The 27,726-nt window shown below is 42.0% G+C and overlaps 1 protein-coding gene across 1 annotated transcript; it reads right to left on the reverse strand.

Moving 5' to 3' along the window:
• Nucleotides 1–1,351: 1,351 nt before the first annotated feature.
• Nucleotides 1,352–23,372, reverse strand: LOC128502428 (caspase-8-like). The gene is made up of 8 exons (XM_053472258.1): nucleotides 23,318–23,372; nucleotides 22,687–22,768; nucleotides 21,450–21,594; nucleotides 18,262–18,312; nucleotides 17,985–18,037; nucleotides 7,121–7,250; nucleotides 4,973–5,456; nucleotides 1,352–1,687 (listed from the first exon to the last, which is right to left on the reverse strand). The coding sequence occupies exons 3-8, from the start codon at nucleotides 21,565–21,567 to the stop codon at nucleotides 1,513–1,515; spliced, it is 1,011 nt and encodes a 336-aa protein (XP_053328233.1). The 5' UTR covers nucleotides 21,568–21,594; nucleotides 22,687–22,768; nucleotides 23,318–23,372; the 3' UTR covers nucleotides 1,352–1,512.
• Between the last annotated feature and the right edge of the window lie 4,354 nt (nucleotides 23,373–27,726).

The raw sequence follows: 27,726 nt of genomic DNA on the forward strand, positions 1-27,726 counted from the left end.
AGAGGACAGTGCACAATTACAAATGGATCTGCATAGGTTGGAGGCTTGGGCTGGGATGTGGCAGATGAGGTTCAACACAGATAAATGTAAGGTTATGCACATGGGGAAGAAAAATCCAGGCTGGGAATATGTATTAAATGGGAAAACACTGGGGACGACTGACATGGAAAAGGACTTAGGAGTCTTGGTTAACAGTAAATTTACCTGTAGCGACCAGTGTCGGGCAGCTGCTGCTAAGGCAAATAAAATCATGGGGTGCATCAAAAGGGGCATGGATGCCCACGACAAGGAAATAATTCTACCATTGTACCAGTCACTAGTCAGACCACACATGGAATACTGTGTACAGTACTGGGCACCAGTGTACAAGAAAGATATAGTGGAGCTGGAGAGGGTTCAAAGACGGGCAACCAGAGTAATAAAGGGAATGGAAGGACTACAGTACCCAGAAAGATTATCAGAATTAGGGTTATTTAGTTTGGAAAAAAGACGGCTTAGGGGGGACTTAATAACTATGTATAAATATATAAGGGGGCAGTACAGAGATCACTCCCAGGACCTATTTATACCCAGGACTGTATCTATAACAAGGGGACATCCTCTACGGCTGGAGGAAAGAAGGTTTCAACACCAGCACAGACGGGGGTTCTTTACAGTAAGAGCGGTGAGACTATGGAACTCTCTGCCCAGAGGAAGTGGTAATGGTAAACTCAATAAAAGAGTTTAAAAGGAGCCTGGATGTGTTTCTTGGAAGCAATAATATTACAAGTTATGGATAGTAGATTAATAGGGACAGAACGTTGATCCAGGGATTTATTCTGATTGCCACATTTGGAGTCGGGAAGGAATTTTCCCCCTGGTATGGGGCAATTGGCATCTGCTTCATAAGGGTTTTTTGCCTTCCTCTGGATCAACACGGTAGGGACACAATATGTATATAGGTTGAACTTGATGGACTTTGGTCTTTTTTCAACCTTATGAACTATGTTACTATGTTATTATGTGACCCTGAGAACCTGTTAATTCAACCTAGGATCTGAGACTAACCTAAAACCCCTGAGATTCTGAATAAAAATTCTGAAAAATGTATGGATGCCATCTATGAAGGAGTGGAAATCTGTGAACACACATCATGGTAATCAGAGCATTGGAATGTTTCAGTGCACCTAGAAATAGCAAATAATAGTGATCTGTGCTGACAAGCAACTCTGCACCATTGAACTACCACAGAGAAGCCATTCTCGTCAGGTAAATGCAAGTAATGGATGAGGGGGTTAATACTATTTGGGGGGGTGGCTGGGGTGCTGCTTAAGTCAGGAGTAGAAACCTTCAGAAATACATCGCTGCCCAAGCTTTGAGATTTTCATTTAATCCACCACTTTCCACGGTCTTGCACTTCCAACCACACACCTCACATCTCTTTACTCCTGTTAAAAAAGAAAAAGTCACTCCAGTCAGAGGATCTTTAGATATGCACAGGTTTCCCAATGGCTTGTAAGATTTACATGAGGATTATGAGGTTAACTCTGAAGACTGTGTTGCAGCCACTGGTGCAGGTAGAATTAGGCGTTTACGTAACTCCGATTTAAACGATGGCATTTGCTTGATGTTCTTGTTTCTTAATTTAAAAATGTCTTCAGATATCTTCTTGTTCACATTAGTTAGGATATAGCATAATTCTGTATTACTAGATTAAAAAAAAAATAGTGCATATATTAATTATGAGGCAAATCAAAATCATGAGCTACAAGACCTGCATTACAAATAAAGGCATGTTTTCTCAAACATCATAAACTGGCATGAATATATAGACAAATCCAGTGCTCCAGGGAATATTTGTAAGTTTTGAGAAATACATTTCCATACCTCCCAACATTTCAAAATGTGAAAGAGGGACACTTTCTTTTTTTAATCGATCTCACGGAACTCACCAATACAAGCAATTGCAGTTTACTTGTATCGCTACTTAAAACACACTTAATTTTTGTCAGCAAAGTCATGCATATTAAAAATAACCAACACATTGAATTCCCATGAGGCTCAGCCAGATATACTACTTCCGTGATGCTGGCTGAGCATCATGGGAAGAGCAGTTAACAGTAGATGTTAGCTGTGAATTACAATTCTTGTGAAGCTCAGTCAGCCAGGTGTCCACCATGACTGGGCATCGTGGGAGTTTTGTCACATCATCTGCTGTTAACTACAGTTCACATGAGGCTCAGCCAGACATACTGCTTCCATAATGCTGGTTGAGCATCATGGGAAGTGCAGTCAACAGTAAAGCTGCAGATGCTAGCTGTGAACTACAATTCCTATGATTCTCAGCCAGCCAGGTGTCCACCATAATGCTGACTGATTATCATTGGAAGAGTAGTCAACAACAGCAGAGATTGTTTTTTAATTTAAAAAAAGGCTAATGTTATCCTCCCTCCCAGGACCCTTACACAATACCTTTACACACACCTGTCCATAAACACACATATACACATACACTGCGCTTACACACACACATATATACTTACACTGCCCTTACACACGCTTCTCCAGTGAGAAGGGGCAGGGGGGGAGGCAGTGAGAAGGGGCAGAAGGGAGGGCGCCAGAGGTGTAGTCCGCACAGGGCGCCAGAACACTTAAGGCCGGCTCTGCACACACATATAGATATACACTGCCCTTACACACACACACAAATACACGTACACTGCCCTTACACACACACATATACACATACACTGCCCTTACACACAGCTTACAAATACCTATACTGCTCTTACACACACCTGCCCACACACAAACTTACAAACACATACATACATATACACTGCCATTACACCCCTTTCTCCCCATGTCTTACCTCTTCATCCATCCTCCTTCCTTCATTCTTCATCCTCCATCCTGTATCCTGTGGTGGGAGCGTGAGGTCTGTCACTTCAGACCTCGCTTTACTGCTCCCTCATCACTAGGCGCCGGCTTTTGCTGCAGAGCACATGGATGAAATCATATCCCCGAGCTCGGCATTATTTGCCAGTGCGTAGTGATGAGGGAGCAGTACAGCAAGGTCTGAAGTGAAAGACCTCGCTCTCCTTAATGTTGAGCTGACTAGAGGAAGATTGTGATCTCCCAACTAGTCCTGCAGGCTGCAACTGCTGATCGGGCGGCTGTGCGCCCCCCGCAGCTGCACCTGAGGTGAGTACCGCTCTCGTCTCACCCTTCCTCCTCCCCTGCAAAGCAGGACAAAGGTAGGGATAGGCGGGACAGTGGGACAGAGACCCAAAATCGTGACTGTCCTGCCCAAATCAGGACAGTTGGGGGGCATGCATTTTTTATAGAATACCTAGTTATTCTTTAAATATTCATGATCTTCCCACAAATGCATTGCCCACCCACAGCTATTTTGTGTGCTGGAGAAGTGATTTGGCAAAAAAATAAATAGGAAATCTTTCCACGCATGAGCGCAGGGATTTGAATGAACTACTGTGCACATGTGCAGAAAGCACTCCCATTGATTTTATTCCCCAAATGTCTGTATTTAATTAGTACATGATAAACAATGTACAGCCAGCTAATATGATATTGTACCAATAGATATTAGAAAAAGATCAGTAATTTCATAGGTGTAGTAACCTTTCTGCCATTTAACATATTCTTGCAGAGCCCTAACAAAGATTTTACCTTAAATGCATGATAATCAAAGTACAGCTGAGTAATATCATACTAGAAAACTGTCAGAAATCTTGCAGTTTCACCACTGTATCTAAGTGTCCTCAATTGGACATGTTATTTAAGAGCATTGATAAAGGTTGTACAGCAAACAATTAGAGTAACAACTGACATTAGCAATGATCGATCTTGGTTAATAGACTTCTAGTAGGAAGGGAAAAGAAAAAAAGGTCACCGGAGGGGGAGCAATACCCTAGCAGATACACATGCTCCCTAGGTACGCATATAGTGTGCTATAGTGAGTAGAAGCAGCCTACAGACCAATCCATGGTAATATATAACAAAAAAACAGAAGACTAAGTATTGCCTTTCACCAGGAAATAGTGTATCACAGCAACAACAATACATATCACATATATAGTTTAAGAGCTGTCCACATGCCAGGGATTATCTCAGAAGCTCAGAATTGCAAGATGGCTTTTTTAATGTGATGGTGGACCCCGTCCATGACCATATCCTCCCTAGGTCTCACCATGCTCCTCACTGTCCCTAGCTGCACCCCTAACACTGGTGTCCTCATTTAGATACCTAAAATGTTGGCAGTAAGCGGGTTACAACACAGAGATTCAAAGCACCGACAGGAAGTTTACAGCTCTGATGAAATGCTACTGTCACTAACACTTTACAATAATGAATAATTATAATTGGTTATAAGAAAATATAATGCCACATGCTAAAACAAAATACACAAGATAGAAAAAAATACTGATACTGTATATATAGAGCATCTTATTATTATATTATAATCTTATGATGGTTATATCTTTGTCAATTTTAAGCATTATTTCATGTTACTAAAGGAAACAATGTTTTCAATCAATGTCTTCTTCTTGTGGCATATGAGAAGACAACTGAATTAAGCAGTTCTTAGAAAATAATAGGAACTGGGCAAAGCTTAATAGGATTATAACATTACTTTTATGTTTTAGGCCTTTGGGAATTATGGCTGTAAAACAGACTGTCCCTTAAAAGAAAGGGGCACCCCCAAGTCTTAAGGACTCCCAATGATTTTATATGCACAAATGGGACCTGGAAGCTCTCACGGTGATACTTGCTGCTAAATATGTCTTCAATTTATTTTATTATCAGGCATATTTTTGGACACTGTCATTTAGAAAAAGAAAAAAATAAATAAATATGTGGAAAGGGAGACCCTGACTCTGGCCACTGCTATGAATTATATTTCTAATACTATAGTTAGTTATAAAATCCTAGTTTTCAGCAGTGTGAGTTGAACAAAATATTGAATACTTACTAGAGTTCAGGATCATTTAAGGCCTTGCATAAAGTCTGGATATAAATCGATCCACTTCTTGTATGCCGAATTGACACATAATCTTCCACAGTAGCAAAAGCAGTAAGAAAGTCTGCATGAACTGGAAGGCAATCATATTTAGTATCGTCTGTGTTTTCAGGGCTGTCTGTTTCATAAGTGACAAGCTGTTGTAATTTGTCACCTTGGCAAGCCTGAATGAAGAATATCTTTGGTTTGCCAACTAATGATTTACAATGCTGGCCATTAAAACAAGCTGTAAGTCTCCTGATTGGTATTAGTTCGCCATCAGTACCAAATATTTCTCCTAACTTCCCGTGGGAAAGGATAAAGCACACAAAACTATCTTTATCATCGTGGCTCTCGTTGGCATATATTTCCATTGTTTCCAGTATTCTTTTACCAGTCAAGTTCTTGTGCTCTTTAAAGATGTAATTCCGTGACTCAAAGACATTCTTTATCTCAGCTAGGAAGTAAAGAATTTAAAAGAAAAGTAAAACACTGGAGGACTCTACAGAAGTTCTGTAAAAATCTATACAAATAATATTAAATAGCAAACACAAGTTTTTTTATTGCCTATGCAGGTACAATCATTTTACTAAAAACACTCCTAACAGTCCTAGCATTTTAGGCTGCAGGTGCCATGCCATTTTGTGTAGATTACATAAAAGTCTATCGACATTCCTCATCCTTGCTACTTAGGAAATGAGATTAACACATACACATATAGACAAAATTATTGGGACACCTGACCATTAGACCAACAGGGACTTTTATGACATCTAAATACATAGACATTAATATGTAGCTGGTTCCCCTTTGCAGCTATAACAGCTTCCACTCTTCTGGGAAGGGTTTTGGAGTGTTTCTGTGGGAATATTTGTTCATTTATCCAGCAGAGCATTTGTGAGGTCAGGCACTGAAGTTGGATGAGAAGGTCTGGCTTGTAATTTCCCTTCCAGATCATCCCAAAGGTGTTCAATGGGGTTGAGATTCAGTCAAGTTATTTCACACCAAACTCATCCAACCATGATTATAAAAATAGAACAAACTGTTTGGAAGCAAAGCATTGTCAAAAATGTCTTGGTATGCTGAATTGGACAATGCTATGCTTCCAACTTTGTGGAACTTAATGTTTGTGTGTTTAAAGGTTTAACTAGGGGGGCAATTCCAACATTCTTCACAAAGGGCTAGTCCAGGTCAGGCCAGCCTTTGTGGATAATTTTTTGACCTGCCTGGGGATGTGGTTACGCAGCAGGTTATATAACGCAAGGTGAAGTGACCACTGGTAAAAGAAAACCAAGAGCGAGGTAAGTGGAGGGAATGAGGCTATGTAGGTATGTATGTATGTATGTATGTTAGAGTAAGAGTGTATGTTTAAGTGTGTGCTAGCATGAATGTGTATGTGTAAGAGTATGTGAGGTAGGGGGGGGCCTGGAGCTGCAGCTCCATCAGCCCCTAAGTCAAGCCTGCCCTGGCACAGGCGCGGTCGCAGTTGCTGCTTGCTCCGGCAACAAGGTAAGTAGGGTGAGGGAGGGGGTTGCAGTGAGAAGGGGCAGAGGGGGGTTAGATAGTGAGAAAGGGGATAGATAGAGGCGGTACATATTGAGAAGTGGGGAAGGGGGTTACATAGTGAAAAGGGGGAACATAGTGAGAAGGGGCAGATAAGATGAAGAGAGGGGGTAGTGTGAATGCGTATGAGAATGAATGAATAAATGTGTGGATGAATTGTGTGAATGCGTATGACAATTAATGAATTCATGTGAGGATGAATTGCTTGAATGATTTGTGAGACTGCATTAATGAATGTGTTAATGATTTGTGTGAATGATTAAATGCAAAGATGGTACGGGTGGGCTTTAACAATAAATAAATAAATAAATATGGGCTGGCCAGGCTTAAATGCCCGGGCCTATTTTTGGTCCCAGTCCGGGCCTGTATATAGCTGTCAAAGAGTGACACTGATAATCAAACATATGTGCGAGCTTACTTTAAAGTCCCTAGTACTTGATAGCACTTCAAACCTTAGATATGTACTCTACTTTTGAATATTTTAGATGCTACCCAACCCTGTCAACCCTACCCAATTAGCTTTCTTTGGATATCAAACAAGGCATTTTAGTGTTTTACCTGCATCCAAATCTGTTCCATTTCTGTCTTCAATCTCTTTACATAAAGACCTTGCTTCAGTGAAATCACGATTATTTATGACTACACACCAGCCGTGTGGTTTTTTTTTCATAGCGTATGTTTCTAAATGCTACAACATAAAAAATTGACGTTAGGTATAGTGCACATTAAAAATTAAGTACTAAACTATCTTAAAACAGTAGTTTACTGACCATGGCACCCTTACTAAAGAAGAAAGCATATTAAATTGCTTTTTTAATATGCGTTCTCCAAAAATAAAAAAATAGTGGTAGACGCCGCAGCTGCAGCTTGCATATCTGGAACATTTCCATATTGAAGAGGTGAATCCCATTGTTTTTTTTTTGTTTTTTTTTATTTTTATTAAGATTTTCAAATTTATACATATCAAGGCATTCCTTCCATGATTAACATAGAAAATAAAACAGAAATATATTTTCCATACTTTCACCAATTTATAGGAAGGTAAATAATCGTTACAGTCTCTATTACCAACTTTATATATAATGTTCAAGTTGTACATACATACATCTATCATTCAACTTTCACGTATACTTGGGGGTAAACATTAGATTGTATTAGGCGAAAGAATTCCCACAGGGGAGCGTCTAGTCTATTTTATCACTATAAAATTGTTCCCACGGTCTCCATATTTGTTTGTATAGATTAAATTGACCTCTAGAGCCAAAAAAGCTTTTTTCCATCTTGTTTTGGTATTCGAACTGTACAACAACATCTCTCCAATCTATTTTTTCCGCTTGTTTCCATTTCCTTGCGATACATAATTTTGATGCTAAATACAACTGAGATATTAAGATTTGTTGAACCTTACTCACTGCCGGAAGATTAATATTAAATAAGAAGGATTCCACTGTAATGAGTTGATTTATGTTTAGCATCCTAGACAAAGTATTATTGAGGTTATCCTTTAAGGAATCAAGTAACGGGCAATCCCACCATATGTGTAACATATCGCTTACGTCCTTCTGACATCTCCAACAGGAATTCGAAATTGCATTGGATATCTTGTGTAATCTTGTTGGGACTAAATACCACTGGTACATTATTTTATAATGGAGTTCTACCAACGATATACAGTGGGTATTCCGTATAACTATTAGTAACCCTTTAAGCCAATCTTCCATGTTATATACATTTCCTATTGAGTTTTCCCATTTCAGTAAGGGGGGATATTTTTCCCTAGCGCTAGACTCTTTACTTAAAGACAATATTCTTGAAAGCTGACCTTTTCTCTGTAAATTATTTAATAACCTATTAATTTGATGATCTGGTGGTAATAGAAACTTCTTAGATATATAATTTTTCAGCCTCAAGTACGGAAACAAATATCTATTTTGTATGTTATATTTATCTTGCAAATCCCTAAACGAAATAGTATTTCCATCAATCATTACATCCGATTTGTATACTATACCGGCATTAGTCCATATTGTTGTATCCATATTTTCTATATCATATTTAGCTATGACTATTGGAGAATTCATAGAGATTGCTTGCGTTAATTTAAATGTGGTCTTAAATTTATTCAAAGAGAACAATACATCTACAATTACCTGATTATCAATCGATGGATTTAAAATTCTCTTTGTATTAGCCCAGAAGATTTGTGATAGCTGACAAGGAGCCAAATATATTGATTCAATCCCATACCAGGCAAATACTTTTGAATCAGGATTAAACCATGCAAGAGCATGCATTAACATAGATGCTTCGTGTAATTTTACAACGTCTGGGTAGGATATACCTCCTACATTCTTATTAAGTTTAAGTATACGTTGTGATATTCTGGGTTTTTTCCCAGCCCAGATATGATCTGCAAAGAGTTTTTGAAAATTATGAAGTATCCTAGTTTTGACTCTTAGAGGTATTGTCCTAAAGAGGTATAATAACTTAGGGATGACGTATGAATTTATGGTGTTTACTCGTCCTAACCATGAGATTTCAAGGCTTCTCCATTTATTCAGTTTCTCTCTAATCTCTTTGAGTAGACTCATATAATTGATATCTATAATGATTTCGATATCCATGGCTAACTTAATCCCTAAATAATCAATAGACCTATTCCAATTAAATTTATAATTATAACTCAACGTCTCTAACTCATTACTAGTCAAGTTTGCATTAAGTACTTGTGTTTTGTGTAAATTTATCTTATAATTGGAATATTTACTATAAATGTCAATTGTGCGTAATAAGGCTGGAATAGATGAAATTGGCTTTGTTAATGTCAATAGGATTTCGTCTGCATAAAGTGCTATTTTATGTTCCATCTCAGAAGTTGATATACCCGATATTTCTGTGTTTTGTCTTATCATACTTGCTAAGGGTTCGATGATCAAAATATATAATAGTGGAGCCAATGGGCAGCCTTGTCGGGTGCCATTCTTTATGTTAAAATATTGTGATTGGGATAAAGGTCCTATTACTCTAGCTGTAGGATTGGTATAAAGACTCATAATATTGGTTTTAATAGTACCCAATATACCAAATTTATCCAGTACCTTATCAAGGAAGTCCCAACTTACTCTATCAAATGCTTTTTCAGCATCGATCGCCATTAGCACTGCTCCCAGCTGTTGCATTTTGATCTTATGTATTATATTTAATAATCTACGTGTATTATCAACAGGATTTCTTTTAAGAACAAATCTGACTTGATCTGTATGTATCAATTTCGGAATAAATTCATTTAATCTGTTAGCTATTATCTTAGAAACATTTTTTTATATCATTGTTAATTAGGGATATAGGTCTATAATTCCCTATAGTCCTAGAATCTTTCATTGGTTTCAATATAGGAAGTATATCTACTTTGAGCATCTCTGCCGGAAATTTATTTGTCTCTAATGGAGTTGAAAATATATTCATTAATAATGGTGATATAGATTTTTAATTTTTTTTATAAAATATAGATGGAAAAAAAACAAAAAAAAAACACCTCTCATACAGCACTTAAGGGCGCACCATATAGTCCCTGGAGATACTTCATCGTTGTCATTGTGTATTATAAATGTTTCTAGCTCTTTTTGAAGATAATCTATATTTTTTTCATTATTTAGCAGACTTTCATTTAGTCTCCATTTTGTGCGTGGTTTATATAACTCATTATTTTTTAATTCCATGACAACAGGAGCATGGTCGGACCAAGAAATTGGACCTATCTCTATTTTAATAATGCGACTTAATATCTGTGGTTTCATTAAGAAATAATCTATACGAGAGTATGGTTTCAGTCGGATGTAGAACTCTCCAACAGTCATAAAGTGTATATTGCGTTAATATTTTTTGTAGGGATGTCGAAGTATCGTGAAGATGTGTATGAAGTTCTTTTATTTGAGTATAGCTTTTATCAATTCTAGGGTCGATCACACAATTAAAATCACCTCCACAGATTAGGGTTCCAATAGTATAGTTTTCCAATTTTAAGAAAAGTTACTTCAGGAATCTAAGAGGTGATTGGTTCGGAGCGTATGTATATATTTAAGAGGGTGTACAGTACGTCATTAATTTTTATGATAACAATTTGATATCTTCCATTTATATCAACTAATTTGTGTATTAATTCTAATACTCTTTTACTTTGACCCAAGAAACATGCCGTATGAATATCTTTATATTTATTAAATTTCCATATTTTTGAGGATGTTCCTTCCAATGAGTCTCCTGTAAAAACATTATATCTATTTTATTCTCTAATAAGTATCTATATAGGCAGCCTCTTTTCTGTGGTGTGTTTAGGCCCTTAACATTCTGGGTAGCTATTCTAAGTGACATTCGAGTAGACGTTTTCTCCCCAATTCTTTCGCCATCTTAAAAGGTCTTCCCCCGCTGCATACACACATTAACCACCATATATACCACCAATCATTAACCATTACAAATGAGTTACAAAGCAACATATCTTTAGCTATTAACTCATATCCTGCAGCCGCCGCAGGAAATATTCCGGTAGCTTGGTTGGACTGCCCCTCTATCCCTGTATAATAACCTTAATATTAAGCTTGACCTATGCCCCAGTATCCATAAAGAATTTAATAGCAGATAGTTTCAGAATAGACTAAAATCTCAATAAATTAGCACTGATGATGAGATACCAAAAAAATAGTGCTTGTTCAATATGGTTACTAAGTGCTTATTCATTATTTATAAACTTATTAAATAGATTTAGCTAAATTACCCACAGTATTGTTAGAAAATTATTATGTATCATATACAAGTATCTATGGGCTCAACATAAATATATAATATATATCAAAATACATTTCATAATATCATACTTCCCAAAAAGATAATTCTTCTTTAAAATGTTAAAGTGTCAAAGTGCCAACGTTATTAAAAGCGATATAATTCTGTGAGGGGAGGGGGGAATAATAATAATCCCCAATATTAAGTTTAATTTTATATTTAATACTGTAACTTTGATTATCTCATAATCTCATAATCTTTTTGCTTCTTTTCTTCAGGCTTCTTAATTATTTTTAGAAATATATGTAGGAGTGCAACCACCAGCCAACCAGCAGGAATCCCATTGTTTTTAATAAGTTCAGTTCCTGACATTTTATCTCACAGAGGCACCCATACACATTTTCCAACCTATTATTGTTATTATTTATTGTGGTATGTGTTTTGGGATATACAAGGCTATTAGTAGCAGCAATAATAGTATTTTTGGAAGGTATTTCCCAAAGGTATGTGTGACAGAATGACCTGTCATACAGGGGCCCATGGTACTCAGAGATGGCTCCAGCCTGGCTGCCAAACAGGCAGGAACTCCATTGTTAAACGAATCCCATTAACAGGATGGCTACCAGGGGGATATTCAGTAGCTAAAGGGGATTAAAGGTTGGGTTGTCTACCTGTTTATCAGTGTTAATTTATGTTAATGAAGTTCTGTGGCTATATCAGTCTATGTTTTACAACAATAAACTGTTCATTCCTGCTGTACTCAGTTCAAGGTAGTTGTGTGTCTACTTATTGGGTACACATAGCAGGGTTCCAAGGTGCGCATGCTGACTGGTGCTGGAAGTGATTCCGGGGACAACAGGAGGATACATGTGGGTGTTCTCTGGGAGTTACTACAGCTCTCTTGGTGAACCCGTTACATTGGTGGCAGCGGTGGGATCCTCCTTGCAAACGTCCTAGCGGAGTACCAGCGGGTATACCAGCAGGAAGCCAAAGATGGTTCCAGCAATACAGGACGTGTTGGTGCACAGCAGAGTCGCAAGTTACATAAATGCCTGGATGGAGGCTCTCAGAGTGGACCAGGGTGTCCGGGGAATAGTCCTCCCATCCTCCAAGTAATGGTACGTGCTACAACTAGATTGGCGAATGCAGTACCTGGGAGAGCAGCCTCAAGAGAACTTGGTGGCTGAGTTGGAGAAGTTGCTTCCGCTTGAAATGACTGTGGATTGTGGATTCCGGGCCCTGTATTGGCAGGCCGTGCAGTGGTGTCCAGAGCTGAAGGATGACTACATGCCAGAGGGCGATGACTTTGGCGGCCCGGGATTGATAATGGAAAGCCTACAAGAGGACCAAGAATTTGGGAGCCCATCGAAATATCGGTGCGAGGAGATCCGGGAGTTCAGGGAAGGGATTCTCGCAGATGTGCCCTGTTACCTGCCCGACTTGTGGGCTGATTTCGATTATTTGGTTTACCAAGAATGGTTCCTGGAGCAGGCCTACCGAGAACTCTTTGACCGTGCTCAGCAGTGTGCTCCAGTGGATCCTGTGAGTGTTCTGCCCCCACCAGAAGCACAAACATCCGAGCAGAGCGCAACTGGCCTCTGCCCACTCCCTTCCCTCACCCCAGACACTTTGCCCTATTCCCCGCAATATGGCCCAGAAACTGACCAAGACCCCCCTGCATGTCCCAGCCAGATCCCCCAGCTGAACTGCTGGCTTCGAGGCAGAGCATTGCTGGCCTCTGCCCACCCCTTCCACTTGTTCCCAAGCCTGACCGCAGTAACCAGGGAGGGTCCAGTCAGGCAGCCACAGAGTTGATGGTGCCACTGGATTTTACAAATGCAGCTGAAGTGTTGCCCTCGGGGCAGAGTGCCGCTGGCCTCTGCCCGCTCCCCTCTGTGACCCCAGCTCCATTGGCTTTACCCCTCCCAATGTTGCCCAGAGGCAGTGATTTCTATGGATCCTGTATCCCCAGCAGAAGTGTTGGCAATGGGAGAGAGGCAGATCAACATCTCTCCCCAGCAGATGGAGTACACAGGAGGGATGCATGTGGCTTTCCTCCCCTCGCCGAGGATCATACAAACATTTGTACCATGCAGGTGGATTGGACTACCGTCGCCACCTGCAGTCCCCAGAGGTGCCGAGCAGTCAGCCCAGAACCCCATATGGAAGGGACCCCAGCTGCTCTGTTTTCTCCCCAGCGGCTGAGAGGACTCCAGGGAGAAGGCACATTTGGCCCTTCTCCCCAGCGGCAGTTACACTATTTGGGAGAAGCATAGTGCGGCTGGGTGAGTACTGGTCCTTTGTTAAATTGTTTTGGGGAGTACCAATTTGTGGCTGGCAGTGGTGGTCCGGATATACAGACTGACTTTGGAGTCAAGCCGTGTGGGGTCTTATCAGACGTCAGTCTCCCCCAGAAAAAGGAGATATGTGATGGAGTGTGTGACGGAACTGTCCATCACTGGGGCCCCTGGAGAGGACTGAAAGCAAGCCTGCTACCCGCAAATTATGGACCCTGTCTCCCTGCCCTGACGAGTGGTACTGTTGTCATCGTCTGGGACCCGAACTCCCCAGTCTCTAAGTGCACCCCAGGACTGGTTAGTGGGACAGGTGCCCTTTGCCAGCCCCCTGCATCCACAACTCTAGGAGTGACGGAGCTGTGCTCCCCGAGTGAACTGGATGCAGACCCGGTTGGGGTCTGGCCCCAGTTCAGTCTTCTTTTTAAAAGGGGAGATATGTGACAGAATGACCTGTCATACAGGGGCCCAAGGTACTCAGAGATGGCTCCAGCCTGGCTGCCAAACAGGCAGGAACTCCATTGTTAAACTAATCCCATTAACAGGATGGCTACCAGGGGGATATTCAGTAGCTAAAGGGGATTAAAGGTTGGGTTGTCTACCTGTTTATCAGTGTTAATTTATGTTAATGAAGTTCTGTGGCTATATCAGTCTATGTTTTACAACAATAAACTGTTCATTCCTGATTTACTCAGTTCAAGGTAGTTGTGTGTCTACTTATTGGGTACACATAGCAGGGTTCCAAGGTGCGCATGCTGACTGGTGCTGGAAGTGATTCCGGGGACAACAGGAGGATACATGTGGGTGATCTCTGGGAGTTACTACAGGTCTCTTGGTGAACCCGTTACAGTATGGCTCTTGTTTATGTGTGTGGATATGTTAATGTGAGTGTCTGGTGTGTCAGTCTGTGTGTTTCTGGGTAGGTTAGTGTGAGTTTCTGCATGCGTGAGTGTGTTAGATGTCTGAGTTTGTTAGTATGTGTGTTAGCGTCCGTGTTAGTGTAAGTGCCCTCTCAAGGTCAGTCTTTGGATTTACCCCTGTGTATGTTACTGTCAGGGCCGGCCCAAGACTTAATGCTGCCTGGGGGAAGTTTAAAATGCTGCCAGGGGTCATTATCTACCCTATCCCTCCCCCGGGGGCGTAGCTAGAAGCCTCAGGGCCCCGGTGCGAGAATCTGTTAAGGGCCCCCCACCCCTAACCTCAACCCATCTACCCCCTACTCAGGCTATCTACCCTCTTCCCCCTTCTCAGGCTATCTACCCTCTCCCTACCCCCTTCTCAGGCTATCTACCCTCTCCCTACCCCCCTTCTCAGGCTATCTGCCCTCTCCCTATACCCCCTTTTCACCAATCTACCCTCTCCCTACCCCCCCTTCTCACTTATCTACCCTCTCCCTACCCCCTTCTCACTTATCTACCCTCTCCCTACCCCCTTCTCACTTATCTACCCTACCCCCTTCTCACTTATCTACCCTCTCCCTACCCTCCTTCTCACTATCTACCCTCTCCCTACCGCCCTTCTCACTATCTACCCTCTCCCTACCCCCTTCTCACTATCTACCCTCTCCCTACCCCCCTCTCACTATCTACCCTCTCCCTACCACCTTCTCATTATCTACTTATCCCTACCCCACTTTGTAGGTCACTTACCGGCCAGTCCTGTGGTGGGGGCGCGAGGCCTCTGTCTCGCTGCTCTGCCCCGGTGCGCATGGCTTCACTCCTGAGCGCCGGCACCCGGCGAAGAGGCCTCACGCTCCAACCACTGCAGTCGAGGCAGCGCTGAGGCAGCCGGCGGCGAGCGGCGACAGCGAGCAGAGGAGACAGTCAGGGGGGCCCAAGGGGTGCCGAGTGGTAATTTTCAGCAACCGCTCGGCACCTCTTGGGGCCCTCCTGACTGGCAGAACTCCAGGACCCTGTCGCAGTCACGACCCCTCCGACCCCGGTAGTTCCACCACTGGTGGTCTCCTGTGTACTAATAGAAGAGTGATGCAGACCATGGATCAATCTTCCTTCACTAATGCTGCAAATGTTACTGCATTCCTACATTGCATAAATACTACACTTGCTATTCTTGTATAATTCCAATGTCAAGTCCTGTAAAGAGTGCATACAATCAGGTGGTTGCCACCGGGTGGGCTGTGCATTCATCAACAATCCTTTCCACTATGATACAAAGGAAGGCTTTCTGGGTGAGTGTTCATACAACTCCCAGGCAGCCATATTAGAGTGTCCCTGGTACCGACACCATGCAGGTAAGCAAGTAAGTATACACACTATATGACAAAAGGTATGTGGACACCTGACCATCACAACAACACTACCATTCAAAAGTGTGGGGTCACATAGATATGCCCTAGTTTTTAAAAGATAAGCACATTGTGTCCATTTAAATAATATCAAATGGATACAGTGTAGACATTGTTAACATTGTAATGGCTGATTTTAATGGGATATCTTCAGAGGGTTACAGAGGCTCATTATCAGCAACCATCACTCCTGTGTTTCAATGGCACATTGTGTTCTCTAATCAAAAAACCCATTGGAAATTATGTTAGCAGAGCTAGCTGGTTTCATGGAAAACAAAAACATTTCTCAGTGACCCCAAACTTTTGAATGGTAGTGTCAGGCATGATCATCATTGTGTCTCATAAGCTTGCTTTTATTTATTGAAATGGAATGCCTATTAGCTTGATTTGATACAGCAATGATAGGGGATTAAACACCTAAACGCAACAATTAGGATGGGTTTTCACATACTTTTCATCGAATGTAGATTTTCGAACTATTTCCCTATCAAAATCTATAAATAATGACTCATACTAACTTGCAGCGGAACCTGTCATCCACACTTTAAGGTGTCAGACTTATTATGGATAGTTTGTTTGGGGTGCTGGGTGTTCCTTTATCTGATTGTGTTGAGCTCTGCCAGAGAACTAGGGGTACTAGTCACTTAGCAACACAAAGCATAAACAGTAGACATTTATGTGGTGAAGGTATTAAGCACACAACTTTATTATTAAACAGCAGATGTTTACAGGGTGAAGTTATGTGATTAAGGCATCTGTTTGAAGCAGAGCCGGCCTTAGGTGTTCTGGCGCCATGTGCGGACTACTCTTCTGGCGCCCCCCCACCCCAAAAAAAGAAAGTAAAAAAATCTTGTAACAAAACTCCCCTTTCTCACTATCTACCACCTCTGCCCCTTTATCACTGCCTTCCCCCTCTCCCCCTTTATCACTATCTACCACCTCTGCCCCTTCTCACTGCCTTTCCTCCCTCTGCCCCTTCTCACTATCTATCACCTCTGCCCCTTCTCACTGCCTTTCCTCCCTCTGCCCCTTCTCACTATCTACCACCTCTGCCCCTTCTCACTCCCTTTCCTCCCTCTGCCTCTTCTCACTATCTACCACCTCTGCCCTTTTCACTGCCTTTCTCGCCCCTCTGCCCCTTCTCACTATCTACCCCCTCTCCCTACTTCTCATTATCCTTACTTACCTTGTTGAGTCCTGGGGTGGGGGCACGAGGCATCCGTCTTCCCCCTCTGCCGTGGTACGCGCTTCACAGCTGAGCGCCGGAATATGACATCATATTTCGGTGCTCAGCATGAAACGCCGGCACCGCAACGGAGTCATAGAGAGTGAGGGGCACCGAGCGGTTGCTGAAAACTTCACGAGCGACCGCTCGGCGCCCCTGTGCTGGACTTAAATTAAAATATTGGGTTTTTTTGTTGTTATTTTAACTTTATTTAACATCCTCCATGTTAAATAAAGTAAAAAAAAACAAACCGATGTTTTAATTTAAGCCCCGGGCAGGCACCCCTGTTGCCATGGCGCCCTGTGCGGCCGCACAGATCGCACACCCCTAAGGCCGGCCCTGGTTTGAAGGGTTCCTACGATATGCCATCCCCTAATCAGAGGGCTTAAATTTTATTTCTGTGGATGGTGCTATGTCAGAGGTACCCATTGGTTCCAGTCACTAAGTGGCATAAAGCTTAGTTATTACATGTAGACATTTATGAGGTAGAGGCATGTGCTAGGTCCCATACTCTAATTAGAGGGTTAATTTTGATTTTAATTTTAATAGTAATGTGTATAAAGAAACTATAGGGGTAATGCATTTGTGGGGTGCCTACTATGTGATATTCCCTAGTTAAGGGTATGCATCATATTTTTGGATTAGGCTCTGTCTGGCATATCAGAGTGTCTGTTCATTATGTGGCGGTTTTCAAGTGACTCGAGTGTTGGGCAGTTTTTCATATTAAACTGTAGATTAGGAATTGGGAGGGACAGAACAATTTGCAGGCGTTTTACTTTTTTTTGTCTTATTTATTAATAATCAACTGGCTGTTACCTCCAATGTTTCTTCTTGCGATTTGGTTTCTTTTGAATTTTCCACTGTACTTTCTACAAAGAAAAAACATAATGGACATGGGAAAAAATGCTGCACACATTAGTTTAACTCATTTGTATGATTTACCGAATTTCCCATGCAAGTCAATTGAAATTTTGCTTTTAAACTTTAAATAAAATAATATGAGTATTGTGTATTAATGACACACCAACTTTTGGTTGCTTAGTTGTTTTGCCCTCTGAATATCAATATAACCACAACCAAGTGATATGCTTACCTTGAAAAGATATGTCCTGTATCCCATATTGAATATTGTTCACTTGGGAACCTGTAATATAAAAAGTTGTATTTATTTTTAAATTCATTCAACAAGTTGATCTTGTTTACCCATTGCATTAGTGTGCGAGTGGTCAAGTGGACATTCCTTCAAGTCTTCCTTCGTTCAAATCAGCCCAGTAGAACATTATCGGGTTGCCTGATGGGATGGGATGTTTGGGTAAAACATAGTATCTTACACAAACAATATTTCTTTTCATAAACACAGCTAAGGAAGTTTCAATGTTTAATAATATCACAATACATTTTAGATATGCTGCACCGCACCAGGGCACTCTGAATAGCAGGGTGCATGCAAAGGGGGAGCAGTAAAATATGTCCCAGCTGGGAGTCTCTACGCAGACCCTAGCTTACACTCACAATGCATATTAAAGTGCACCTGTGACTGGCCAAAAAGGTATATGTAATATAAAACCCACCCTGTTATTTCACACACAGATGGAAAATGCAGAGGTTACTTATCATTGCTGTGGTGATGATCAGTGTTCCATGCAACCTCTCCAGCAAATAATTAACATTAAATAACTTTGTAAGTGCTTTAATATAGATTCTTCAACCTGTTAAAATGATTTACCTTTTGAAGAAGCTTTACCTCCAGACCTCCAGTGGTTTTCTTACCACTGATTTCAATGTGTGCATCCTCATAAGGGGCCCTGTTAGACTCCCTGAAAATTTCACATGCACTAAAGTTCATATGATATCTGGAATGTCTCTTTAAGAATACTGCAGAATCCCTCCATGCAATTGTAAGGGCAGCCATGACAAATACCGTAAGGTTGAAACTCCACCCTTGTTGCTGAATTAAACACACCTCACTTAACTACTGGAGTGCTGAGCGACTTCACCTGTCAGGTGTCATAATGTTATGGCTGATTTGGGTACATACATACAATATACTGTATAATTACCATCATCAGATGCCCCTTAGGCTGCACAGGTGGGAACACAGAGTGGTCACGTAATTTGATATTATGTGACCCTGGGGTGGAAGCGTCACTGCTCATAAACTGTCTATGAGCAGCTAGAAAGAAGCCTGCAGGAAGGTAAATGGGTGAGGGAGAGGAGAGGGAAAGACTGAGAGAGACATAAGGGTGTTAGAGAGGGAGTAAGTATCTATGTATGTTTGTATTTATGTATGTATGTTAGAGTGAATGTGTGTGTTAGCATGTATGTATAAGTGTGTAATCCTAAGTATATACATGTGTATGTGTTAAAGGGAATATGTCTTAGCATTAGTGTGTGTAAGTGTGTGTGTTAGAGGGAGTAAGTGTTACCGTGAGTGTGTATGCGTAAGTGTGTCTAGCTGACTGCCTCAATTAATATTTCGGTTCAGTTTTTACAAATGAAAATGAAGGAAAGGGACCTCAGTTAGGAAAAAAGACATAATTGGATATATGTGAGTTCAACGTTCTACTTCAGTTCTCTAAGGTAAAGACAAATAAGTTGATGGGGCCTGATGGGATACACCCTGTTAACGGATTTATTTAACAAATTAACAAGTTTCAAGATCAAAAAACAACATGGGTTTACCTCAGGAAGATCATGCCAAGCGAATCTTATTGATTTTTTTGATTGGGTGACTAAAGTAATTGATCAAGGTGGTGCAGTAGACATTGCAAATCTGGATTTCAGGAAGGCCTTTGACACTGTCCCACATAGAAGATTTATAAATAAACTGCAATCTCTGAGTTTAGATCCCAATGTTGTTAAATGGATTAGGGAGTGGCTGAGTGACAGACAACAGAGGGTTGTAGTCAATGGCGTATATTCAGAGCCAGGGCCGGCCCTACAATGGAGCCGACTGGGGCAATTGCCCCAGGCGGCACTTTAGAAGGGGCGGCACTTTGCCGCCCCAAGCGTTTTTTTTTTGTTTGTTTTGAAGCGGAGGAGAGAGAGAGGGGCGCCGAGTGGTTTTCGCTTACGCGCTCGGCGCCCCTCTCTCTTTCCTCTGCGGCGAGTCTCCCTGCTCGGTCTCGGTGCCGGCCTGTAATGATGAGCGCTCAATTTCCGGCGCTCAGCATTACAAACCGGCACCGTGGGAGAGCAGGGAGACTCGCCGCAGGACTCTTTAAAGGTAAGTACCAGGGGGGGGTAAATAATAGCGCCCCAGGCGGCGTTAAGTCTTCGGCCGGCCCTGTTCAGAGCAAGGTCTTGTTACCAGTGGGGTACCTCAGGGATCTGTACTTGGACCCATTCTCTTTAATATTTTTATTAGTGATATTGCAGAAGGTCTTGATGGAACAAATAGCCTGGAAGAAAGACGTGATAGGGGGATATGACTGAAACAATTAAATACTTAAAGAGAATCAACAAGATAAAGGAAGAGAGTTTATTTAAAAGGAGAAATACTACCACAACAAGAGGAGATAGTCATAAGCTAGAGGGGCAAAGGTTTAAAGGTAACATCAGGAAATATTACTTTACAAGTGCAGTGGACGTATGGAATAGCCTTCCAGCAGAAGTGGTAGATGTTAATACAGTAAAGACATTTAAGCAAGCATGGGATAGGCATAAGACCAAGCTAGATATAGGATAAGGTCAGGAACTAAGGAAAGTACTCAGACATTAGGCAGACTGCATGGGCCTAATGGTTCTTATCTGCTGTCACTTTCTTTGTTTCTATGTGTATAAGTGTATATGTATGTTACAATGTATATATGTGTGGCAATGTGTATATTAGTTACTGTTGGAAAAGCCAACAGTAACTAATGGTCGATTGGACCACTTGGCTTTACCAGCCCCAGGCCAGAAGATGCCTGCCCTGCAATGTAGAGCCCTTGAGTGTCTAATTTAATAATATTTTTGGAGATGGGTCATTGATTGCAGAGTTGTAAGGCATGGTTAAAGTGGACTATATGTCGGATATAATGAAAGGTTTTTAGAAGAGCTGAGACTAATCACATTACTACTGCAGGGTCAATTGTCATCCCGCTGTGGCCCAGACCCCCTCCCTGACAACAAATAGAAAGGAAGTACTGGATCTGAACAGGTACTGAACACACTAACCGGCTCTGTAAAAAGCTAAATATTGTATTCACCAAGTGAAAAAGCAGGCTGAAAGACTGACAAGCTGCTTCTCAGTTGCCATCGCAAACTATGTTTCTATTTCTCATAATTCTAATGCATTACCTTGGACTTGTTCTTCAAACTTCTTAATGTACTTCAAAAGATCCATACGATTCATTGTTTCAAAAACACGTTTCAAGTTTTTCAGATTGTCTTGGCTAATTTTTCCAGCTTTCTCCATCTCCACAAATACCTCTAATACTGTTTTCTAAAAGCAAACATAGAAATCCAATGCACTGCATTTACATTTCACTTGTAAATGTGTATTCTTTTTAATAGCCAATGTAATAGCAAAAACAAAATGGTTTGTGTCTATATGCAGAGCACTGCCATCTTTCCTTTGTACAGACTTTTAGTAAGATTTCCATTTTTTTGCTTTTATCGTGTAAGGAAAGTTGTTTTTCTTTGTCTAATTTAGTGTCACAGCTGTACAGACTACTGACAGTAGGTAAGGCTCTTTTTTTAATTAAGCAACAACAAGCTTATTTTTTGTGGTCATAATATTTGAATTTTGCTATGTTAAAATTTTTTTTTACAAAAAGCACCACAATATGAAAATGAAACAATACTTAAATTTACCTAAGTGGACTCTTTAGTAGGTTCCTACATTAGAAAGCCCATGGAGCCCCTTTCGGGGAATGGAACAGAGCTTCTTCCATTTACCGGTATAACAGAAGAGGACCGGAGGAGAGATAGTTAAAATAAGTAACAACTTTAATATAAATAAAAAAAGTAGTATCTTACATAAAAAAAATACTTTAAAGCTACTTTAAAGCCGTAGAGAGGACCGGAATCCTGCCATGCTGTAGCAGTGACAGCTTGACTCTCACAAAATTCCTTCGTGTCCACTTCCTCAATGGTCGTATTCAGCACAACACGTTTCACCAATCGGCTTCATAGGGTGCATTGTTTTTTTTGTGAGAATCAAGCTGTCACTGCTTTAGCATGGCACGATTATGTAAGATACTACTTTTGTATTTATATTAAAGTTGTTACTTTTTTTAACTATCTCTCCTCTGGTCCTCTTCTGTACACAGACGAAGCTCCATTCCCATTCCAGGGGCTTCATGGGCTTTCTAAGTGTGGAACCTAGTGAAGTTTTGTGTACTTTTACACACTTGTGGTCAGTGTGTTGGATCTGCAGCACCCCAAGGTATTATACTTGTTTAAGTTGTGTTATTATACCAGATATCTGGCATTTTTATTTCAAGCGCTGAATATCACATTCTCTCTTTTCCACTTTAAACATTTGGCTGTCCATTATATTCTGAAAATATACAGTAAATCTTAAATTTCTTACTGCTGTTTTGATAGATACACAGTACTTTAGTCCATCCAGTCCAGGGCCATCTATGTTTTCAGAAATTGTGTACAGTAGGTCCCTGCAAATTTAAGAAGAGAGGATTAGGGCATATCTGTCTTGCTTCTTAATTGGGTAAATATCTTACACCTTCCTTGGTGCACCAAAGCTAGTGTCTACAGGTGTCACACAGACAGCGGCCTGTAACTGGACACTGCAACACCCATCTGTCTTGATCACAGTCCCTGCACATGGACTCCCACCTGACCCACCACACGGGCCCCTGATACCAAACTAGTTCAGTTGACCAAAATACCTCAAAATATATTAATGTAAGTGTCCTTATTTTGAAATAACCAATATGGGCATTTTATATGGTTTTTGAAAGTTACAGGCACAAAAGAGAACATGCCTATTCTTTTTTACAAACTCGAAATGTTTTTATTTCGTGACACCTATGCAGATCAATAGAAGATATAAATGCACAGCTAGTTACTAATATGTAGAACTTAATAAATTAATATATATGACCTGATATGTCCACTATTGTTTTCAGTTACAAAAAAAGAAATTAATATAAAAGTCTTATTTCATTTTTAAGAACTTTTTATGATTTATAGTAACAACTCACCTGTATGCAGAGATTTTGGAAGGAGTGGCAAGTGAATGATTATGTTCTTTTATATCTTCATGCAGCTTTTTGTACAGATTATTAAGAATGTCAATTCGTTTGATTCTGTATAGAAGCTCTTTTAGATAAAGCATGTCTGATTCACTTATTAAGTTTTTCTTGCACATGCAGGTAAATAAATCTCTTGCGTTGTGTATATTCTCTCTTTCAGCAACAGTAATATCTTTACCACACAAGAATATCATGTCCTGGCAGTCTTTTGCACCAAGATCTTCAGAAACTTTATAGAGCAGCATCAAGAAGTCTCCACTCATTTCTGAGAATGAAATACTTTAAAAGACAAAAGTTGCAGTAAATTTACATTAAGTAAAATCTTCTGACCAAACTAGCGTACCCATAGATCAAGTTTCTAGGCCCTGTTTCAGATTAGCCCAACCAAATTATTAACTCCCAAATCCCTCTCAGCCCAAGGCAGAGACATCACGGGGGGGGGGGGTGTTTGGCCTAAAGCCCATAGGCAGAAGACTTTAGTCCAGCCCCCAAATATGCAGAGTTTTCATTCTTATTCCTGGGACAGTGCTATCCCAGACAGTTTTAGCATTCGGCTCACTGTACCCACAGAGACCTCCACAGCACTTATTCTAGGAGTGTAGCAGGCAAATTGCCTCACAGGCTGTCCGGGGGCAAGGATGGCTCATTGGTATCAAAGTTGTATTTACTTAACTCATTATTTCCGACTCATTTCACTGACATTAACATAGTGACCTACACTTGACAGCATGGTATTCCTTCTTTTCCTGTAATAATTTTTCTTCATAGGATCAGAGGTTGCCAGCTGACACCAAGGAATATAGAGGAAGCATCCATTGTAGAATATATCAAAATGTAATCAAGTCCATAGACCATAAAATCAAAACAAGAGGTACATAAACAGGCACAGGGTAGAAACACAGGCTAGACGCCTAGATGAATTGTTCTTCATCCTTCTGTCTGAAGCAAATGTCTCAGTTGATTAGACTTCCTGATATCATACTTAAGAAACATGTTTACTCCATCTGAGCTCAATTACATTCTCTATATGTATCGCACTGGGCTTGCTATTGCAATTTTATGTACTGCTCATTATATATTGATACCTGTGTCGTTGTATTCATTATGTAACTCTGTTTGCCACCTTGTTACACTTATATTGTACACATGTATCCTTTAACATTACCTTCTCGATAAACGGAGATATGATTAACTTTATGTATTTACTGCTCATTGGCATCATATACATTATTTAGATATTTCTATTGGTATAAAGCCTCACATAAAAAGATACTGCTCATTGGCATCATATAAATCCATTATATGTACCTATTGCTCATTGGCATCATATATATAATGATATATCTATATATCATTTATATGCCTACCCAAGCATGTGAGCTTAGTTAGTCCACTTCTATGAAATCTGCCATGGGTACTAGTGTCATGATTGAATATAGTGGATGCATGGAAGGGTAATCCAGCAGAGGTGGTTAGTTTCTTTGTTTTAATCATTCAATGAGTTAATCTGAGGTAGATTTAAATGTGTTTCTTTGTACATGCCCTCTGTATCTGTTCTGGCAAGAGGTGTCATCTTCCCAAAGGACCCCTGTGGTGATTCATGGCCTAACAGATAAGGATCCTTAGTTGTAGGAATTCCATTCCTATCTTAAGTGGAGGGATTTTCCATCACCTTTACCCCACCATAACTTATTGGCAGATCAAAGATGGGAACCAATTCTTGGGGAAGGTGTCATATAATTGGCCATGGGGTCAGAGGGGCGTTTTCTTGAAAAAGAGTCTGATTTAAGGACAATGCAGCGACCTCAAAGCCAGGGTCTTAACTAGAAACCTCAGGGCCCCGGTGCGAGAATCTGTTAAGGGCCCCCCCAACCCATCTATCCCTTTCTCACTATCTACCTCTCCCTCCCTACCCCCCCTTCTCACGATCTACCCTCTCCCTCCATACCCCCCTTCTCACGATCTACCCTCTCCCTCCCTACCCCCCTTCTCACGATCTACCCTCTCCCTCCCTACACCCCCCTCTCACGATCTACCCACTCCCTCCCTACCCCCCTCTTCTCACGATCTACCCACTCCCTCCCTACCCCCTCTTCTCACGATCTACCCACTCCCTCCCTACCCCCTTCTCCTAATCTACCCACTCCCTCCCTACCCCCCCTCTTCTCACGATCTACCCACTCCCTCCCTACCCCCCCTCTTCTCACGATCTACCCACTCCCTACCCCCCCTTCTCATGATCTACCCACTCCCTCCCTACCCCCCTTCTCACGATCTACCCACTCCCTCCCTACCCCCCCTTCTCACGATCTACCCACTCCCTCCCTACCCCCCTTCTCATGATCTACCCACTCCCTCCCTACCCCCTTCTCACGATCTACCCACTCCCTCCCTACCCCTCCCCCTTCTCACGATCTACCCACTCCCTCCCTACCCCCCTTCTCACGATCTACCCTCTCCCTCCATACCCCCCTTCTCACGATCTACCCACTCCCTCCCTACCCCCCTTCTCACGATCTACCCACTCCCTCCCTACCCCCCCTCTTCTCACGATCTACCCACTCCCTCCCTACCCCCCCTCTTCTCACAATCTACCCACTCCCTCCCTACCCCCCTTCTCACGATCTACCCTCTCCCTCCATACCCCCCTTCTCACGATCTACCCACTCCCTCCCTACCCCCTTCTCACGATCTACCCACTCCCTCCCTACCCCCCCTCTTCTCACAATCTACCCACTCCCTCCCTACCCCCCCTCTTCTCACGATCTACCCACTCCCTACCCCCCTTCTCATGATCTACCCACTCCCTCCCTACCCCCCCTTCTCACAATCTACCCACTCCCTCCCTACCCCCCTTCTCACGATCTACCCACTCCCTCCCTACCCCCCTTCTCACGATCTACCCACTCCCTCCCTACCCCTCCCCCTTCTCACGATCTACCCACTCCCTCCCTACCCCCCCTTCTCACGATCTACCCACTCCCTCCCTACCCCCCCTTCTCACGATCTACCCACTCCCTCCCTACCCCCCCTTCTCACGATCTACCCACTCCCTCCCTACCCCCCCTTCTCACGATCTACCCACTCCCTCCCTACCCCCCTTTGTAGGTCACTTACCGTCAACTCCTGTGTTGGGAACGTGAGGCGTTTGTCTCGGGTGCCGGCGCTTCACTGCTGAGCGCCGGCATATGACGTCATATGCCGGCGGTCAGCGTGAAGCGCCGGCACCCGAGACAAACGCCTCACGCTCCCAACACTGCACTCTGGGCAGCGCTGAGGCAGGCGGCGGCAGCGGGAGCAAAGGAGTCCTGGATTTCTGTCAGTCAGGGGGGCCCAAGAGGTGCCGAGCGGTCGTTTTCAGCAACCGCTCGGCACCCCTTGGGCCCCCCTGACTGGCAGAACTCCAGGGCCCGGTCGCAGTCGTAACCCCTGCGACCCTGGTAGTTCTGCCACTGCTCAAAGCAGAACTCCATGATATACTCTGATCGGAACAACATCATAAGAAACCGTCTGGACTTAAGGAGTTCCCACAGGCCTACTTATTGGAGAAACTCGTGAGTGAGATTCCTGTGTTTAAGTCCCATTGTTTTTAAGAACTGTTTGCTGTTTTATTGTTATTTTGTATGTTTTTTTTTGTAATTGTGGCACTGTGTAATCTTTGAATATTTATTATTAAAATATTCATAATCTAAATCTGTCTTTGGGCTCTAGTATTGATATCCACAAACCCTAAGAGAGGTTCTAGAGGATATATATATATATGTTGTTTGCCCGGGGTGGGTTGACATATATATATAGATATAAATGTTCTAATTCGGATTTCTCACGAATCCGGTCTCAAAATCGTGAGTGGTGGCAGACTACCTGGGGGGATACAGGCAGGATTTGGGGGTTAATTTGGTGTAATTTATGCCTTGTTACAGCTTGGCAAGTAGTCCTGACCGTGACAACTAGCCCTTGATCTTTTGGAGACACAGCAATGCCCTTGCTTCAAGGACAAAGTTACACACCGATCAGCCATAACGGTATGACCACCTGCTTAATATTGTGTAGATCCCCCCTTTTGCCACCAAAACAGCCCTGACCCATCGAGGTATGGACTCCACTAGACCTCTCAAGGTGTGCTGTGGTATCTGGCACCAAGACCTTAGCAGCAGATCCTTTAAGTCCTGTAAGTTGCAAGGTGGGGCCTCCATAGGTGCATCATGGGCCATGTGTACTCCAGGTAAGCAACGCACATGCACCCGGCCATCCGTGCGATGTAAAAGAAAATGTTATTCATCGGACCAGGCCACATTCTTCTATTGCTCTGTGGTTCCGTTTTTATGCTCACGTGAACATTGTAGGCGCTTTCAGCA

This window comes from Spea bombifrons, chromosome 7 (assembly GCF_027358695.1).
Source record: "Spea bombifrons isolate aSpeBom1 chromosome 7, aSpeBom1.2.pri, whole genome shotgun sequence".
In the NCBI taxonomy this organism is placed as follows: domain Eukaryota; kingdom Metazoa; phylum Chordata; class Amphibia; order Anura; family Pelobatidae; genus Spea; species Spea bombifrons.